An 18,456-nucleotide genomic window follows, 5' to 3' on the forward strand; every position below is an offset into this window, starting at 1 on the left:
CTCTACCTCCCTCCCTCCTCTCACCTTCAGGACTACGTCTCCCTCCTGTATGTTTCTGTCCCCAATATCCTCCTTCTCCTCCCTCTACCTCCATCCCTCCTCTCACCTTCAGGACTACGTCTCCCTCCTGTATGTTTCTGTCCCCAATATCCTCCTTCTCCTCCCTCTACCTCCATCCCTCCTCTCACCTTCAGGACTACGTCTCCCTCCTGTATGTTTCTGTCCCCAATATCCTCCTTCTCCCCCCTCTACCTCCCTCCCTCCTCTCACCTTCAGGACTACGTCTCCCTCCTGTATGTTTCTGTCCCCAATATCCTCCTTCTCCCCCCTCTACCTCCCTCCCTCCTCTCACCTTCAGGACTACGTCTCCCTCCTGTATGTTTCTGTCCCCAATATCCTCCTTCTCCCCCTCTACCTCCCTCCCTCCTCTCACCTTCAGGACTACGTCTCCCTCCTGTATGTTTCTGTCCCCAATATCCTCCTTCTCCTCCCTCTACCTCCATCCCTCCTCTCACCTTCAGGACTACGTCTCCCTCCTGTATGTTTCTGTCCCCGATATCCTCCTTCTCCCCCTCTACCTCCCTCCCTCCTCTCACCTTCAGGACTACGTCTCCCTCCTGTATGTTTCCGTCCCCAATATCCTCCTTCTCCTCCCTCTACCTCCATCCCTCCTCTCACCTTCAGGACTACGTCTCCCTCCTGTATGTTTCTGTCCCCAATATCCTCCTTCTCCCCCCTCTACCTCCCTCCCTCCTCTCACCTTCAGGACTACGTCTCCCTCCTGTATGTTTCCGTCCCCGATATCCTCCCTTCTCCCCCTCTACCTCCCTCCCTCCTCTCACCTTCAGGACTACGTCTCCCTCCTGTATGTTTCCGTCCCCGATATCCTCCTTCTCCTCCCTCTACCTCCCTCCCTCCTCTCACCTTCAGGACTACGTCTCCCTCCTGTATGTTTCCGTCCCCGATATCCTCCTTCTCCTCCCTCTACCTCCCTCCCTCCTCTCACCTTCAGGACTACGTCTCCCTCCTGTATGTTTCTGTCCCCGATATCCTCCCTCTCCCCCCTCTACCTCCCTCCCTCCTCTCACCTTCAGGACTACGTCTCCCTCCTGTATGTTTCTGTCCCCGATATCCTCCTTCTCCCCCCTCTACCTCCCTCCCTCCTCTCACCTTCAGGACTACGTCTCCCTCCTGTATGTTTCTGTCCCCGATATCCTCCTTCTCCTCCCTCTACCTCCATCCCTCCTCTCACCTTCAGGACTACGTCTCCCTCCTGTATGTTTCTGTCCCCGATATCCTCCTTCTCCCCCTCTACCTCCCTCCCTCCTCTCACCTTCAGGACTACGTCTCCCTCCTGTATGTTTCTGTCCCCGATATCCTCCCTCTCCCCCTCTACCTCCCTCCCTCCTCTCACCTTCAGGACTACGTCTCCCTCCTGTATGTTTCTGTCCCCAATATCCTCCTTCCCCCCTACCTCCCTCCCTCCTCTCACCTTCAGGACTACGTCTCCCTCCTGTATGTTTCCGTCCCCGATATCCTCCTTCTCTCCCCCTCTACCTCCATCCCTCCTCTCACCTTCAGGACTACGTCTCCCTCCTGTATGTTTCTGTCCCCAATATCCTCCTTCTCCCCCTCTACCTCCATCCCTCCTCTCACCTTCAGGACTACGTCTCCCTCCTGTATGTTTCTGTCCCCAATATCCTCCTTCTCCCCCTCTACCTCCCTCCCTCCTCTCACCTTCAGGACTACGTCTCCCTCCTGTATGTTTCTGTCCCCAATATCCTCCTTCTCCCCCTCTACCTCCTTCCCTCCTCTCACCTTCAGGACTACGTCTCCCTCCTGTATGTTTCTGTCCCCAATATCCTCCTTCTCCCCCTCTTACCTCCATCCCTCCTCTCACCTTCAGGACTACGTCTCCCTCCTGTATGTTTCTGTCCCCGATATCCTCCTTCTCCCCCCTCTACCTCCCTCCCTCCTCTCACCTTCAGGACTACGTCTCCCTCCTGTATGTTTCTGTCCCCAATATCCTCCTTCTCCCCCCTCTACCTCCCTCCCTCCTCTCACCTTCAGGACTACGTCTCCCTCCTGTATGTTTCCGTCCCCGATATCCTCCTTCTCCCCCCTCTACCTCCCTCCCTCCTCTCACCTTCAGGACTACGTCTCCCTCCTGTATGTTTCCGTCTCTGGCCGCCAGGCTCTCGGGGGAGATGTCCTTCACGAAGATGTGGCTGGCCAGGCGAAGGCCATATTCTGCTTACGGAGTGAACGAACAGCAACAAAGATAGTGTTAGCATAGCATAGTATAGCATGCTAAAGCATGTTAGCATAGTATAGCATGCTATAGGATTTTAGCAATATTGCATGCTATAGTATGTTAGCATAGTATATAGCATGTTGACAATAGCGCTCACGTCTGCTAGCTGCTGGTAGGACGGCTATGGAGCTCTGAGAGGGTAGCAGTTGGTAGCAGCGGTTAGCACTAGCATCGCCAGGCATCGGCACATACCAGTAGCCGCCAATGTGGGTCTTTGGAGCGTCTACCTTCTAATCTAACAGTCTAATTAATCCATTTAATATACACCATGACAAAGAAATGCATTATTTAATTTAGGCAGGTCTTATTAAGAAATATCGTGATACAAAAAAAAAAGATATATAAAGAAGATTATATTCTTATTTCACAGTAAGAATGTAATGGAATATAAGAGAATAAAAAAAAATAGAAGTATATTTCCCACCCCAAAAACAATTACTTAGTGTCTTGAGTGCTCACACGTGTGAAACTATGGTTATGCTACAACAACAACAAAAATACAAAAAGTTATTTATTTAGAAACAGAGCCCATTCGTTTATTACTGAGAGTTGTTTGGCAAATGTAGGTGTGTTTAGAAACATTAGAATCTGCTCTTTCCGACTGGTCAGATACAGAAACCAAAACGTGAGAATTTGAAAAAAAGTCTGTTTTTGTTTGTTAAAAAAATATATAAATACAAAACACATGTTCTGTTCCCTCTTTCTTTGTATCAATTACACAGGTCTCGTCATTCACAATTTGACAATTGATAATATTGTCACCCAATCAGGCTATCGTCAATTTTATCTTTTTATCTTTTTATCTTTTTATCTTTAGGTTATAACATATTAGTATTATATGTTTTCAACTGTTTTAAAAGTTTTGTTTCTGTCGTTTTGTTTCACAGCTGGTAGCTAATCATACAAAATAACTTTAAAATCCTATTATATCCCACCTCGCGCAACAACACTGCCTTGGCTGGGGAGCTGAGCTCACTGGGATTGAAGTGATGAAGATGTATTTTTAGTCGTGCTGAACACAAGACATAAAAAGTTTTGTCTAATTTACTTCAAAGAGTGCGACTGTCCCTGCTATTTTTATTGTTTTGTTCACAATGTTTGAGTTTGCTTCTACTGCTAACGAAGACACATCAGCTACTAGTCAGATTCTCAACCTCTCACAGGCACACACTGTCACGAGGAGAACAGCTGTAACAGCCTCGGTAGCTTCCCGCCCTTAAAGGGGAGGCTGAAAATGTTTGTCTCATTTGTGTTTTGTTGGTTAAAAGACTCAGGTCACAAAAAATGAAATAAAATTGAGCAATATATCACTTCTTACTGGTAATACATGTATTGTTTACGAAACATGCTCATCCTTTTTTTTTTAAATGTTATTTACATTTTTTATTTGATCTTTATTTAATTAGGCAAGTCAGTTAAGAAATAAATTCTTATTTTCAATGACAGTGGGTTAACTGCCTGTTCAGGGGACAAAACGACAGATTTTGTCAGCTCGGGGATTCGATCCAGCAACCTTTCAGTTACTGGCCCAACGCTCTGACCACTAGGCTACCTGCTGGCTACTGGCCCAACGCTCTGACCACTAGGCTACCTGCTGGCTACTGGCCCAACGCTCTGACCACTAGGCTACCTGCTGGCTACTGGCCCAACGCTCTGACCACTAGGCTACCTGCTGGTTACTGGCCCAACGCTCTGACCACTAGGCTACCTGCTGGTTACTGGCCCAACGCTCTGACCACTAGGCTACCTGCTGGTTACTGGCCCAACGCTCTGACCACTAGGCTACCTGCTGGTTACTGGCCCAACGCTCTGACCACTAGGCTACCTGCTGGTTACTGGCCCAACGCTCTGACCACTAGGCTACCTGCTGGCTACTGGCCCAACGCTCTGACCACTAGGCTACCTGCCTCCCCTGTTGTTGGTGTAATTATGCTAAAACAATCTGAGGGGCTGGTAGGCCAAACAGTTTGTCTCAAGACCTGATCCCAACTAACATTACCTAGACAATATATATCCTAACTAATGCTAACCCTGACGAGACAATATATATCCTAAATAATGCTAACCCTCACTAGACAATATATATCCTAACTAACCCTAACCCCAACTAGACAACATATATCATAACTAACCCTAACCCTGACTAGACAATATATATCCTAACTAACCCTAACCCTGACTAGACAATATATATCCTAACTAACCCTAACCCTGACTAGACAACATATATCCTAACTAACCCTAACCCCGACTAGACAACAAATCCTAACTAACCCTAACCCTGACTAGACAACATATATCCTAACTAACCCTAACCCTGACTAGACAACAAATCCTAACTAACCCTAACCCCGACTAGACAACATATCCTTAATAACCCTAACCCTGACTAGAAAACAAATCCCAACTAACCCTAACACTGACTAGACAACATATATCCTAACTAACCCTAACTAGACAACATATATCGCAACTAACCATAACCCTGACTAGACAACATATATCGCAACTAACCATAACCCTGACTAGACAACATATATCGCAACTAACCATAACCCTGACTAGACAACATATATCGCAACTAACCATAACCCTGACTAGACAACATATATCGCAACTAACCCTAACACTGACTAGACAACATATATCCTAACTAACCCTAACTAGACAACATATATCCCAACTAACCATAACCCTGACTAGACAACATATATCCTAACTAACCATAACTAGACAACATATATCCTAACTAACCATAACCCTGACTAGACAACATATATCCTAACTAACCATAACCCTGACTAGACAACATATATCCTAACTAACCATAACCCTGACTAGACAACATATATCCTAACTAACCATAACCCTGACTAGACAACATATATCCTAACTAACCATAACCCTGACTAGACAACATATATCCTAACTAACCATAACCCTGACTAGACAACATATATCCTAACTAACCATAACCCTGACTAGACAACATATATCCTAACTAACCATAACCCTGACTAGACAACATATATCCTAACTAACCATAACCCTGACTAGACAACATATATCCTAACTAACCATAACCCTGACTAGACAACATATATCCTAACTAACCATAACCCTGACTAGACAACATATATCCTAACTAACCATAACCCTGACTAGACAACATATATCCTAACTAACCATAACCCTGACTAGACAACATATATCCTAACTAACCATAACCCTGACTAGACAACATATATCCTAACTAACCATAACCCTGACTAGACAACATATATCCTAACTAACCATAACCCTGACTAGACAACATATATCCTAACTAACCATAACCCTGACTAGACAACATATATCCTAACTAACCATAACCCTGACTAGACAACATATATCCTAACTAACCATAACCCTGACCGTAACCCTAACCCTAACCATAACCCTGACCGTAACCCTAACCCTAACCATAACCCTGACCATAACCCTAACTAGACAACATATATCCTAACTAACCCTGACTAGTAGTACTAAGTCGATTTGGTTTCAGTTAAATTATTTTAAAAATGATCACAGTTTTCAGTTTCAATTATTGTTTTAAACATTAAATTCATTATGAAATAATGTCATTAAATTAATTACAGCTTTATAATTCTAAAGACAAAAATAGTTAAATTATTCTATTGTTTGTCAGGTCCACATACATTAGAAAATGGAAAATTACTATGAAATAATAAAATATTTCAGTTGTGTTTATTACTTTTTTTGGTGACTTTACAAGGTTTCAGTCCTGAAATCATCTCATCTCTGCTCAGGTAGTAGCAACCAACCAGCCAGCCAACCAGTCAGACAACCAGCCAGACAGCCAGCCAACCAGCCAGCCAGACAACCAGTCAGCCAGCCAGCCAGCCAACCAGCCAGCCAGACAACCAGTCAGCCAGCCAGCCAACCAGCCAGCCAGCCTGCCAGCCAGCCAGCCAACCACCAGCCAGCCAACCAACCAACCGGCCAGTCAACCAGCCAGCCAGCCAGCCAACCAACCAGCCAGCCAGCCAGCCAGCCAGCCAACCAGTCAGCCAGCCAACCAGCCAGCCAACCAGTCAGCCAACCAACCAGCCAGTCAACCAGTCAGCCAACCAACCAGCCAACCAACCAGTCAGCCAACCAACCGGCCAGTCAACCAGCCAACCAGCCATCTAATGTTCTCTCTTTTCTCCCCATTCTCTAGTCTTTAGCCGTCCTATTTAGCTAGCCTAGCTTGCCTACGTGCTGCAGAGCAATTATACTAGCTTTGTTATACTAGTTTAACAAAGTAGATAAGTCATACTTTCACCAACTGTAAAAATAAATCCATCTCTGTCTGAGACGGAATAGAGCAGGCACAATGGATTATGGTCATTGTAGTTAATTACCACATTTCTGCACTGAACTAGGTTGAATATTTGCTTAATGAAAACTACAACTCCCTTTAGGGTCCCATTTAGTTCTTGACTTCATTTCTATTGTCAATGATTTGATGTCTCTCTAGAGAAACGGCACGTTTGGCTCCACCCAAAAATCCCAACTTTATGATCCTCACCTTCATTCTTGCGGGACTTGACGAGGGTGACTTTGGCGGGCCGCGGGGGCTGGTTGAGTGAGCGCCGGTCGGAGCGCGGGGAGAGACTCCTCTCCCGTGAGCCGCTGCGTTCCCGCTCTCTGTCCCGGTCCCGCCTTCCCGTGCTTCTCCCGCTGCGCCGGGCCGAGGCCCCTCCCACGCCGCTGTAGGCGCTGGGGCCGCTGCGTGTGGAACGCGTCTCGTATATCTCTTCGTCGTAACTGTCCTCCTCGTCCTCCTCATGCTCCGACATGGTCTCCCTCTCCCCAAGACGACCCATGGGAACATGCACCTTCCGCTTCCGTCTGATCGTCTGAAGAGGAAGACAATTTTAGTCTGTTGTCATGAGATTACACACCAATTTCCTTTCCCCATTTCTTCCTCGTTATCTCTCTCTCTCTCTCTCTCTCTCTGTCTCTCTCTCCAGGACGTTAGCCCGAAAAAGACAGGATCTAGTCCATAATAAGTGGTGTAATTACACCCCAAACTTCCAGTTCTCTATCTCTGGGGTATTCTGTGTCCAGTGGAAGTGGTAAGATGTGATTTCCAGGTTTTAGCAGATAATTGGTAAGTCCCAGGCGTACTATGCCTCCGGGTGCTAAGATAAAAACAATTGGCCAATTTATATTTAACAGCTGGATTTTACCAGTGCAAGAGAAACACAGAGAAGTTTTTATTTTTAGGTTCCTCAAAATGATACTCACAATCTTTGCATTCTTGCCACTTTTCCGAAGCTGCTGGACTGCGTATGCGTGTTCCACGTTGTCCATGGAGACGGCGTTGACCATCGTGACTCTGTCATTCTCCCTGGAAGGAAAGGAGAGAGAGAGAGAGACTTGTAAAAACACAGTAAACAACCACATGTATAACTAAAAAATGTTTAATTAATACTATCATTTTGATCTCATGGACTGTCAGTCCTCCCATCCATAGAACCATCTATGCATCTGAGAACGGTTACATTTGTTCCAAGCCACATCCCTCAGATTTATATCAAACCAAGGAAGCCGATGTGGTAATTAATCCTAAGAGAGGAGAGGAGGAGAGAGGAGAGGAGAGGAGAGGAGAGGAGAGGAGAGGAGAGGAGAGGAGAGGAGAGGAGAGGAGAGGAGAGGAGAGGAGAGGAGAGGAGAGGAGAGGAGAGGAGAGGAGAGGAGAGGAGAGGAGAGGAGAGGAGAGGAGAGGAGAGGAGAGGAGAGAGGAGAGGAGAGGAGAGGAGAGGAGAGGAGAGGAGAGGAGAGGAGAGGAGAGGAGAGGAGAGGAGGAGAGGAGAGGAGAGAGGAGAGGAGAGGAGAGGAGAGGAGAGGAGAGGAGAGGAGAGGAGAGGAGAGAAGAGGAGAGGAGAGGAGAGGAGAGGAGAGGAGAGGAGAGGAGAGGAGAGGAGAGGAGAGGAGAGGAGAGGAGAGGAGAGGAGAGGAGAGGAGAGGAGAGGAGAGGAGAGGAGAGGAGAGGAGAGGAGAGGACAGGAGAGAAGAGGAGAGGAGAGGAGAGGACAGGAGAGAAGAGGAGAGGAGAGGAGAGGAGAGGAGAGGAGAGGAGAGGACAGGAGAGGAGAGGGAGAGGACAGGACAGGACAGGAGAGGAGAGGAGAGGAGAGGAGAGGAGAGAGGAGAGGAGAGGAGAGGAGGATCTTACTGCAGTAGGCCCTCGGCTGGCCCTCCCTTCAAGACGTCTGAGATGACGATGGAGGTCTCACCACTCTGAAAATGAGGGTTATCCCGACCTCCTGAGATGGCTATCCCAAAGCCAAACCCTGGTGCCTGGTGATACAGAGATGTTAAAGGGCATGTTAACAGTCTACCCTGGTGCCTGGTGATACAGAGATGTTAAAGGGCATGTTAACAGTCTACCCTGGTGCCTGGTTATACAGAGATGTTAACAGTCTACCCTGGTGCCTGGTGATACAGAGATGTTAACAGTCTACCCTGGTGCCTGGTGATACAGAGATGTTAACAGTCTACCCTGGTGCCTGGTGATACAGAGATGTTAACAGTCTACCCTGGTGCCTGGTGATACAGAGATGTTAAAGGGCATGTTAACAGGCTACCCTGGTGCCTGGTGATACAGAGATGTTAACAGTCTACCCTGGTGCCTGGTTATACAGAGATGTTAACAGTCTACCCTGGTGCCTGGTGACACAGAGATGTTAAAGGGCATGTTAACAGTCTACCCTGGTGCCTGGTGATACAGAGATGTTAACAGTCTACCCTGGTCCCTGGTGATACAGAGATGTTAACAGTCTACCCTGGTGCCTGGTGACACAGAGATGTTAAAGGGCATGTTAACAGTCTACCCTGGTGCCTGGTGATACAGAGATGTTAACAGTCTACCCTGGTGCCTGGTGATACAGAGATGTTAACAGGCTACCCTGGTGCCTGGTTATACAGAGATGTTAACAGTCTACCCTGGTGCCTGGTGATACAGAGATGTTAACAGTCTACCCTGGTGCCTGGTTATACAGAGATGTTAACAGTCTACCCTGGTGCCTGGTGATACAGAGATGTTAACAGTCTACCCTGGTGCCTGGTGATACAGAGATGTTAACAGTCTACCCTGGTGCCTGGTTATACAGAGATGTTAACAGTCTACCCTGGTGCCTGGTGATACAGAGATGTTAACAGTCTACCCTGGTGCCTGGTGATACAGAAACCCAGGGAGAGACAGAGACTAGCATCAGAACACTATAGCATTCACAACAACAAGAGAGAGAGTTAGAGAGTGGGAGACAGAGAGATAGTGAGTGAGAGAGAAAGAGAGAGACACACAGATAGATAGAGAGAGAGAGACACACACACATAGATAGAGAGAGAGAGACACACACAGATAGAGAGAGAGACACAGATAGAGACAGAGAGAGAGAGACAGATAGACACACACAGATAGAGAGAGAGCGACACACAGATAGATTGAGAGAGAGAGAGAGAGAGGCACACAGAGAGAGAGAGAGAGAGAGAGAGAGAGAGAGAGAGAGATGACAGAGTGTGATTTGTATAGACAATCCATGCTTGTTGTGTTCATACGCCCGACCTTGGCCTGTATGGAAGGTCAAATTGTGACATTTTGTTCTACAGCCCTGGTGAAAGCCCGATTTTAAGGAGGAGACAGACTATGTCAACAAATGGTTAAAAGCAAACGTCCTGTCGCCTCTGACCACAGAACACTGACCATTTTCTATTCATTTCAAGACGATTGTCCATGTTGAATCATCACTGTTCAACCAGCAGGTGATCTACTGTGCCCGACGGTCACAAAAGACGTGTCTTGTCCTTCACACAGAGGAGAGAACCCTGTGACACCTAAGGCGATCGCATGCTTCCTTGACCGATACAGTTTGGAAAAGTTTGTGTATACTTCACAAAGTATTCAAACCCTTTGACTTTATTTTTCTTTTTCTTAATCTAAATACATTTTTTTTTTTTTCAAATGTTGATTCAATCCATTTTAAAATAAGGCTGTAACATAACAAAATGTGGAAAAAGTCAAGGGGTCTGAATACTTTCGGACGGAACTGTTTACTATGATGTCATTTGTTTGTTTCGGACTTCGGTAAGTGTTTTATGTTGTTGTTGTTGGGCTGTTTAGACACACAACATCTTCTCTCAAGGCAAGCCGAAGTCGATAGCCGGAGTCTACACCCTTTCGTTAGTGATTGGTTAACAGTTGGGATTATTCAATAAATGTTGTCCTGTTATTGTCTTGTTATTGTGTGTTCAGTGAGAACGCTGGCAGCATGCTGACTAGGGGGAGTGGAGGCAGGAGGAAAAAGAGGATGGAGGGAGGGAAGAAGGTGAAAAAGGAGTGAGGCAAGGGCACAGAGATAGGAAAGGCTTGAGAGAGAGAGAGAGAGAGAGAGAGAGAGAGAGAGAGAGAGAGAGAGAGAGAGAGAGAGGCTGAGAGACAGAGACAGAGACAGAGAGACACAGAGAGAGAGAGAGAGAGAGAGAGAGAGAGAGAGAGAGAGAGAGAGAGAGAGAGACAGAGAGAGAGAGAGAGAGACAGAGAGAGAGAGAGAGAGACAGAGAGAGAGAGAGAGAGACAGAGAGAGAGAGAGACAGAGATGAAGAGAGAGAGACAGAGATGAAGAGAGAGAGACAGAGACAGAGGACAGAGAGAGAGAGAGAGAGAGAGAGAGAGAGAGATAGAGAGAGAGGAAGAGAGAGAGAGGAAGAGAGACAGAGAGAGAGAGAGAGAGACAGAGAGAGAGAGAGAGAGAGAGAGAGAGAGAAATAGAGAGAAATAGAGAGAGAGAGAGAGAGAGAGAGAGAGAGAGAGAGAGAGAGAGAGAGAGAGAGAGAGAGACGGAGAGAGAGAGACAGAGAGACAGAGACAGAGAGACAGAGAGAGAGACAGAGAGAGAGAGACAGAGAGAGAGAGAGAGAGAGAGAGACCTCACTTGCTTTGGCAATGTTAACACATGTTTCCCATGCCAATAAAGCCCTTGAATTGAGAATTGAGAATTGAGAATTGAGAGACAGAGAGAGAGAGACAGAGAGAGAGAGAGAGACAGGGACTATGTACCACTCACTCTGTGTAGAGCTACTGTGTGCTGCTCCCATATGACTGTCTCCTCCATTGCTGCGCTCTGTAACAACAAAGAGAGAAGAAAGTTATTTTCATCATCAGTTAAATTAGAGTCAGTAGCCTCCAGGCTTTAGATGCATTCACTTAGGAAAATAAACTTTACAGCCTCAACATCTAAGATGAGAAAAATAAACTTTACAGCCTCAATATCTAAGATGAGAAAATAGAAGAGAACTGAGGTACTGGGATCCAGCAAAACTCTACATTTGTAAAAACGTTACAACACAACAGATTTCACAACACACTAAGTGGGCGGCAGGGTAGCCTAGTGGTTAGAGTGGAGGGGCGGCAGGTAGCCTAGTGGTTAGAGTGGAGGGGCGGCAGGTAGCCTAGTGGTTAGAGTGGAGGGGCGGCAGGTAGCCTAGTGGTTAGAGTGGAGGGGCAGCAGGGTAGCCTAGTGGTTAGAGTGGAGGGGCAGCAGGGTAGCCTAGTGGTTAGAGTGGAGGGGCGGCAGGGTAGCCTAGTGGTTAGAGTGGAGGGGCAGCAGGGTAGCCTAGTGGTTAGAGTGGAGGGGCGGCAGGGTAGCCTAGTGGTTAGAGTGGAGGGGCGGCAGGGTAGCCTAGTGGTTAGAGGGAGGGGCGGCAGGGTAGCCTAGTGGTTAGAGGGAGGGGCGGCAGGGTAGCCTAGTGGTTAGAGTGGAGGGGCGAGAGGAGAGAGAGGAGAGAGAGGAGAGGACAGAAGGGAGAGAGTGGGAAGGAAGAAGAGGGGAGAGAGAGAGGGAGAGAGAGGAGAGAGAGAGGGGAGAGAGAGAGAGGGAGAGAGAGGAGAGGACAGAAGGGAGAGAGGAGAGAGGGGAGAGAGATGAGAGAGAGGGGAGTGAGAGGAGAGAGGAGGAGGGGAGAGAGAGAAGAGAGAGAAGAGAGGGGAGAGAGACAAAGAGAGGAATCCCAGGGTGATGTGCACCACCAGAGCCAGCTGAGGTGTTGAGGAGCGATGGTTTTATTTATTTATTTGCATGGCTCCTGCAATGCAGCGAAAGAGAGATGGGATCTGCTGAGCCAAAATCCCCCAAAGCCAAGATTGTCACAACTACACCACTAGGCTACATCCCTGGTTAGCTTCTGTAGCATTCACTGTATCCTAGCCAGCAGTCACAACTACACCACATCCCTGGTTAGCTTCTGTAGCCTTCACTGTATCCTAGCCAGCAGTCACAACTACACCACATCCCTGGTTAGCTTCTGTAGCCTTCACTGTATCCTAGCCAGCAGTCACAACTACACCACTAGGCTACATCCCTGGTTAGCTTCTGTAGCATTCACTGTATCCTAGCCAGCAGTCACAACTACACCACTAGGCTACATCTCTGGTTAGCTTCTGTAGCATTCACTGTATCCTAGCCAGCAGTCACAACTACACCACTAGGCTACATCTCTGGTTAGCTTCTGTAGCATTCACTGTATCCTAGCCAGCAGTCACAACTACACCACTAGGCTACATCTCTGGTTAGCTTCTGTAGCATTCACTGTATCCTAGCCAGCAGTCACAACTACACCACATCCCTGGTTAGCTTCTGTAGCCTTCACTGTATCCTAGCCAGCAGTCACAACTACACTACTAGGCTACATCTCTGGTTAGCTTCTGTAGCATTCACTGTATCCTAGCCAGCAGTCACAACGACACCACATCCCTGGTTAGCTTCTGTAGCATTCACTGTATCCTAGACAGCAGTCACAACTACACCACAAGGCTACATCTCTGGTTAGCTTCTGTAGCATTCCCTGTATCCAAGCAGCATTGTCACAACGAACCAAAGCACTACTGTACATCTCATTCTCAGATAGCTACTCATCTTGACCGTATCCAAGCAGCATTGTCAACCCAACCAGGAAATCTCAAGGTAGCTCACACTGACAGATACTGTAACTAAAACTAAAACCACACTGACACACCACACCATAGTCAGCATTCACTGACACTATATACACTATACATAAAACCACACCATAGCTAGCATTCACTGACACTATATACATTATATATACACAAAACCACACCATATTCAGCATTCACTGACACTATATACATTATATATACATAAAACCACACCATATTCAGCATTCAATGACACTATATACATTATATATACACAAAACCACACCATAGTCAGCATTCACTGACACTATATACACTATACATAAAACCACACCATAGCTAGCATTCACTGACACTATATACATTATATATACACAAAACCACACCATATTCAGCATTCACTGACACTATATACATTATATATACACAAAACCACACCATATTCAGCATTCAATGACACTATATACATGATATATACACAAAAGGATGTGAACACCCCTTTAAATTAGTGGATTCGGCTATTTCAGCCACACCCGTTGCTGACAGGTGTATAAAATCGAGCACACAGCCATGCAATCTCCATAGACAAACATTGTCAGTAGAATGGTCCCTACTGAAGAGCTCTTTCAACATGGCACCATCATAGGATGCCACCTTTCCAAGAAGTCAGTTTGTCAAATTTCTGCCCTGTTAGAGCTGCCCCGGTTCAACTGTAAGTGCTGTTATTGTGAAGTGGAAACGTCTAGGAGCAACAACGGCTCAGCCGCAAAGTTCACAGAACGGGAACGCCGAGTGCTGAAGCACGTAAAATATGTCTGTCCTCGGTTGCAACATCTAGGAACAACAAGCTCACAGAACGGGATTGCTGAGTGTTGAAGCGTGTGTGGCGTAAAATATGTCTGTCACCCCTTCAAATGAGTGGGTTCCTCTTCAAATGAGTGGGTTCCTCTTCAAATGAGTGGGTTCCTCTTCAAATGAGTGGATTCCTCTTCAAATGAGTGGGTTCCTCTTCAAATGAGTGGGTTCCTCTTCAAATGAGTGGGTTCCTCTTCAAATGAGTGGGTTCCTCTTCAAATGAGTGGGTTCCTCTTCAAATTAGTGGATTCCTCTTCAAATGAGTGGGTTCCTCTTCAAATTAGTGGATTCCTTTTCAAATTAGTGGATTCCTTTTCAAATTAGTGGATTCCTTTTCAAATTAGTGGATTCCTCTTCAAATGAGTGGATTCCTCTTCAAATGAGTGGATTCCTCTTCAAATTAGTGGATTCCTTTTCAAATTAGTGGATTCCTCTTCAAATTAGTGGATTCCTCTTCAAATTAGTGGATTCCTCTTCAAATTAGTGGATTCCTTTTCAAATTAGTGGGTTCCTCTTCAAATGAGTGGATTCCTTTTCAAATTAGTGGGTTCCTCTTCAAATTAGTGGATTCCTCTTCAAATTAGTGGATTCCTCTTCAAATTAGTGGATTCCTCTTCAAATGAGTGGATTCCTCTTCAAATTAGTGGATTCCTCTTCAAATTAGTGGGTTCCTTTTCAAATTAGTGGATTCCTCTTCAAATTAGTGGATTCCTCTTCAAATTAGTGGATTCGGCTATTTCAGCCACACCCGTTGCTGACAGGTGTGTAAAATCAAGCACACAGCCAAGCAATCTCCATAGACAAACATTGGCAGTAGAATGGTCCGTGCTGAAGAGCTCAGTGACTTTCAACGTGGCAATCGTCATAGGATGCCACATTTTCAAACAAGTCAGTTTGTAAATTTTCTGCCCTGCTAGAGCTGCCCTGGTTCAACTGTAAGTGCTGTTATTGTGAAGTGGAAACGTCTAGGAGCAACAACGGCTCAGCCGCAAAGTTCACAGAACGGGAACGCCGAGTGCTGAAGCACGTAAAATATGTCTGTCCTCGGTTGCAACATCTAGGAACAACAAGCTCACAGAACGGGATTGCTGAGTGTTGAAGCGTGTGTGGCGTAAAATATGTCTGTCCTCGGTTGCAAACACTACCGAGTTCCAAACTGTCTCCGGAAGCAACTTCAGCACAATAACTTCATCGGGAGCTTCATGAAATGTGTTTCCGTGGCCGAGCAGCTGCACACAAGCCTAAGATCACCATGAGCAATGCCAAGTGTCGGCTGGAGTGATGTCATAAGGTGAATGCACCAATTTGTAAGTCGCTCTGGATAAGAGCGTCTGCTAAATGACTTAAATGTAAATGTAAATGTAAAGCTCACGGCCATTGGGAAAGGAAGAGGGGATACCCAGTCAGTTGTACAACTGAATGCACTCAACTGAAGTGTGTCTTCCGCATTTAACCCAACCCCTCTGAATCAGAGAGGTGTGGGCGGCGGCCTTAATTGACATCAACGTCATCCGCGCCCGGGGAATAATGGGTTTACTGCCTTGCTCAGGGGCAGAACAACAGATCTTTACCTTGTCAGCTCTGGGATTCGATCCAGCAACCTTTCGGGTACTGGCTCAACGCTGCTTCCCGCCACATTGGACTCTGGAGTGATGAATAACGCTTCACCATCTGGAAGTCTGACGGACGAATCTGGGTTTGGAGGATGCCAGGAGAACGTTACCTGCCCCAATGCATTGTGCCAACTGTAAAGTTTGGTGGACGAGTAATAATGGTCTGGGTTTGTTTTTTATGGTTCAGTTCCCTTACATACAATGACATTCTAGATGATTCTGTGCTTCCAACTTCGTAGCAACAGTTTTGGGAAGGCCCTTTCCTGTTTCAGCAAGAGGATCTCGCTTTCTGCACAGGGGCATACAGAAATGGTTTGTTGAGATCGGTGTGGAAGAACTTGACTGGCCCGCACAGAGCCCTGAACTCAACACCATCAAACACCTTTGGGATGAATTGGAACACCGACTGTGAGCTAGGCCTAATCGCTCAACATCAGTGCCCGAACTCACTAATGCTCTTGTGGCTGAATGGAAGCAAGTCCCCCCGCAGCAATGTTCCAACATCTAGTGGAAAGCCTTCCCAGATGAGTGGAGGCTGTTATAGCAGCAATGTTCCTACATCTAGCGGAAAGCCTTCCCAGAAGAGTGGAGGCTGTTATAGCAGCAATGTTCCAACATCTAGTGGAAAGCCTTCCCAGAAGAGTGGAGGCTGTTATAGCAGCAATGTTCCAACATCTAGTGGAAAGCCTTCCCAGAAGAGTGGAGGCTGTTATAGCAGCAATGTTCCAACATCTAGTGGAAAGCCTTCCCAGAAGAGTGGAGGCTGTTATAGCAGCAATGTTCCAACATCTAGTGGAAAGCCTTCCCAGAAGAGTGGAGGCTGCTATAGCAGCAATGTTCCAACATCTAGTGGAAAGCCTTCCCAGAAGAGTGGAGGCTGTTATAGCAGCAATGTTCCAACATCTAGTGGAAAGCCTTCCCAGAAGAGTGGAGGCTGTTATAGCAGCAATGTTCCAACATCTAGTGGAAAGCCTTCCCAGAAGAGTGGAGGCTGCTATAGCAGCAATGTTCCAACATCTAGTGGAAAGCCTTCCCAGAAGAGTGGAGGCTGCTATAGCAGCAATGTTCCAACATCTAGTGGAAAGCCTTCCCAGAAGAGTGGAGGCTGTTATAGCAGCAATGTTCCAACATCTAGTGGAAAGCCTTCCCAGAAGAGTGGAGGCTGTTATAGCAGCAATGTTCCAACATCTAGTGGAAAGCCTTCCCAGAAGAGTGGAGGCTGTTATAGCAGCAATGTTCAAACATCTAGTGGAAAGCCTTCCCATAATAGTGGAGGCTGTTATAGCAGCAATGTTCCAACATCTGGTGGAAAGCCTTCCCAGAAGAGTGGAGGCTGTTATAGCAGCAATGTTCCAATATCTAGTGGAAAGCATTCCCAGAAGAATGGAGGCTGTTATAGCAGCAATGTTCCAATATCTAGTGGAAAGCATTCCCAGAAGAATGGAGGCTGTTATAGCAGCAATGTTCCAATATCTAGTGGAAAGCATTCCCAGAAGAATGGAGGCTGTTATAGCAGCAATGTTCCAACATCTAGTGGAAAGCCTTCCCAGAAGAGTGGAGGCTGCTATAGCAGCAATGTTCCAACATCTAGTGGAAAGCCTTCCCAGAAGAGTGGAGGCTGCTATAGCAGCAATGTTCCAACATCTAGTGGAAAGCCTTCCCAGAAGAGTGGAGGCTGTTATAGCAGCAATGTTCCAACATCTAGTGGAAAGCCTTCCCAGAAGAGTGGAGGCTGTTATAGCAGCAATGTTCCAACATCTAGTGGAAAGCCTTCCCAGCAGAGTGGAGGCTGTTATAGCAGCAATGTTCCAACATCTAGTGGAAAGCCTTCCCAGAAGAGTGGAGGCTGTTATAGCAGCAATGTTCCAACATCTAGTGGAAAGCCTTCCCAGAAGAGTGGAGGCTGTTATAGCAGCAATGTTCCTACATCTAGTGGAAAGCCTTCCCAGAAGAGTGGAGGCTGTTATAGCAGCAATGTTCCAACATCTAGTGGAAAGCCTTCCCAGAAGAGTGGAGGCTGTTATAGCAGCAATGTTCCTACATCTAGTGGAAAGCCTTCCCAGAAGAGTGGAGGCTGTTATAGCAGCAATGTTCCAACATCTAGTGGAAAGCCTTCCCAGAAGAGTGGAGGCTGTTATAGCAGCAATGTTCCTACATCTAGTGGAAAGCCTTCCCAGAAGACTGGAGGCTGTTATAGCAGCAATGTTCAAACATCTAGTGGAAAGCCTTCCCAGAAGACTGGAGGCTGTTATAGCAGCAATGTTCAAACATCTAGTGGAAAGCCTTCCCAGAAGACTGGAGGCTGTTATAGCAGCAATGTTCCAACATCTAGTGGAAAGCCTTCCCAGAAGACTGGAGGCTGTTATAGCAGCAATGTTCCAACATCTAGTGGAAAGCCTTCCCAGAAGACTGGAGGCTGTTATAGCAGCAATGTTCCAACATCTAGTGGAAAGCCTTCCCAGAAGACTGGAGGCTGTTATAGCAGCAATGTTCCAACATCTAGTGGAAAGCCTTCCCAGAAGACTGGAGGCTGTTATAGCAGCAATGTTCCAACATCTAGTGGAAAGCCTTCCCAGAAGAGTGGAGGCTGTTATAGCAGCAATGTTCCAACATCTAGTGGAAAGCCTTCCCAGAAGAGTGGAGGCTGTTATAGCAGCAATGTTCCAACATCTAGTGGAAAGCCTTCC

At 46.6% G+C, this 18,456-nt stretch overlaps 1 protein-coding gene across 10 annotated transcripts in view; it reads right to left on the bottom strand.

Moving 5' to 3' along the window:
* Positions 1-18,456, bottom strand: part of LOC118378188 (tight junction protein ZO-1-like) — a 287,079-nt gene that overhangs the window by 91,747 nt on the left and 176,876 nt on the right. For 7 of the 10 annotated variants that reach the window (XM_052466587.1, XM_052466586.1, XM_052466580.1 and 4 more), the window contains 5 exons: positions 11,431-11,487; positions 8,541-8,665; positions 7,610-7,712; positions 6,888-7,218; positions 2,147-2,253 (listed from right to left, as the gene is read on the bottom strand). In XM_052466587.1, the coding sequence (XP_052322547.1) occupies positions 2,147-2,253; positions 6,888-7,218; positions 7,610-7,712; positions 8,541-8,665; positions 11,431-11,487 (723 nt within the window). The remainder of the gene's footprint in view (positions 1-2,146; positions 2,254-6,887; positions 7,219-7,609; positions 7,713-8,540; positions 8,666-11,430; positions 11,488-18,456) is intronic. The other 3 variants (XM_052466581.1, XM_052466583.1, XM_052466591.1) reach the window with 1 other exon arrangement.

The sequence above is a fragment of the Oncorhynchus keta genome, chromosome 17 (assembly GCF_023373465.1).
Source record: "Oncorhynchus keta strain PuntledgeMale-10-30-2019 chromosome 17, Oket_V2, whole genome shotgun sequence".
Lineage (NCBI taxonomy): Eukaryota > Metazoa > Chordata > Actinopteri > Salmoniformes > Salmonidae > Oncorhynchus > Oncorhynchus keta.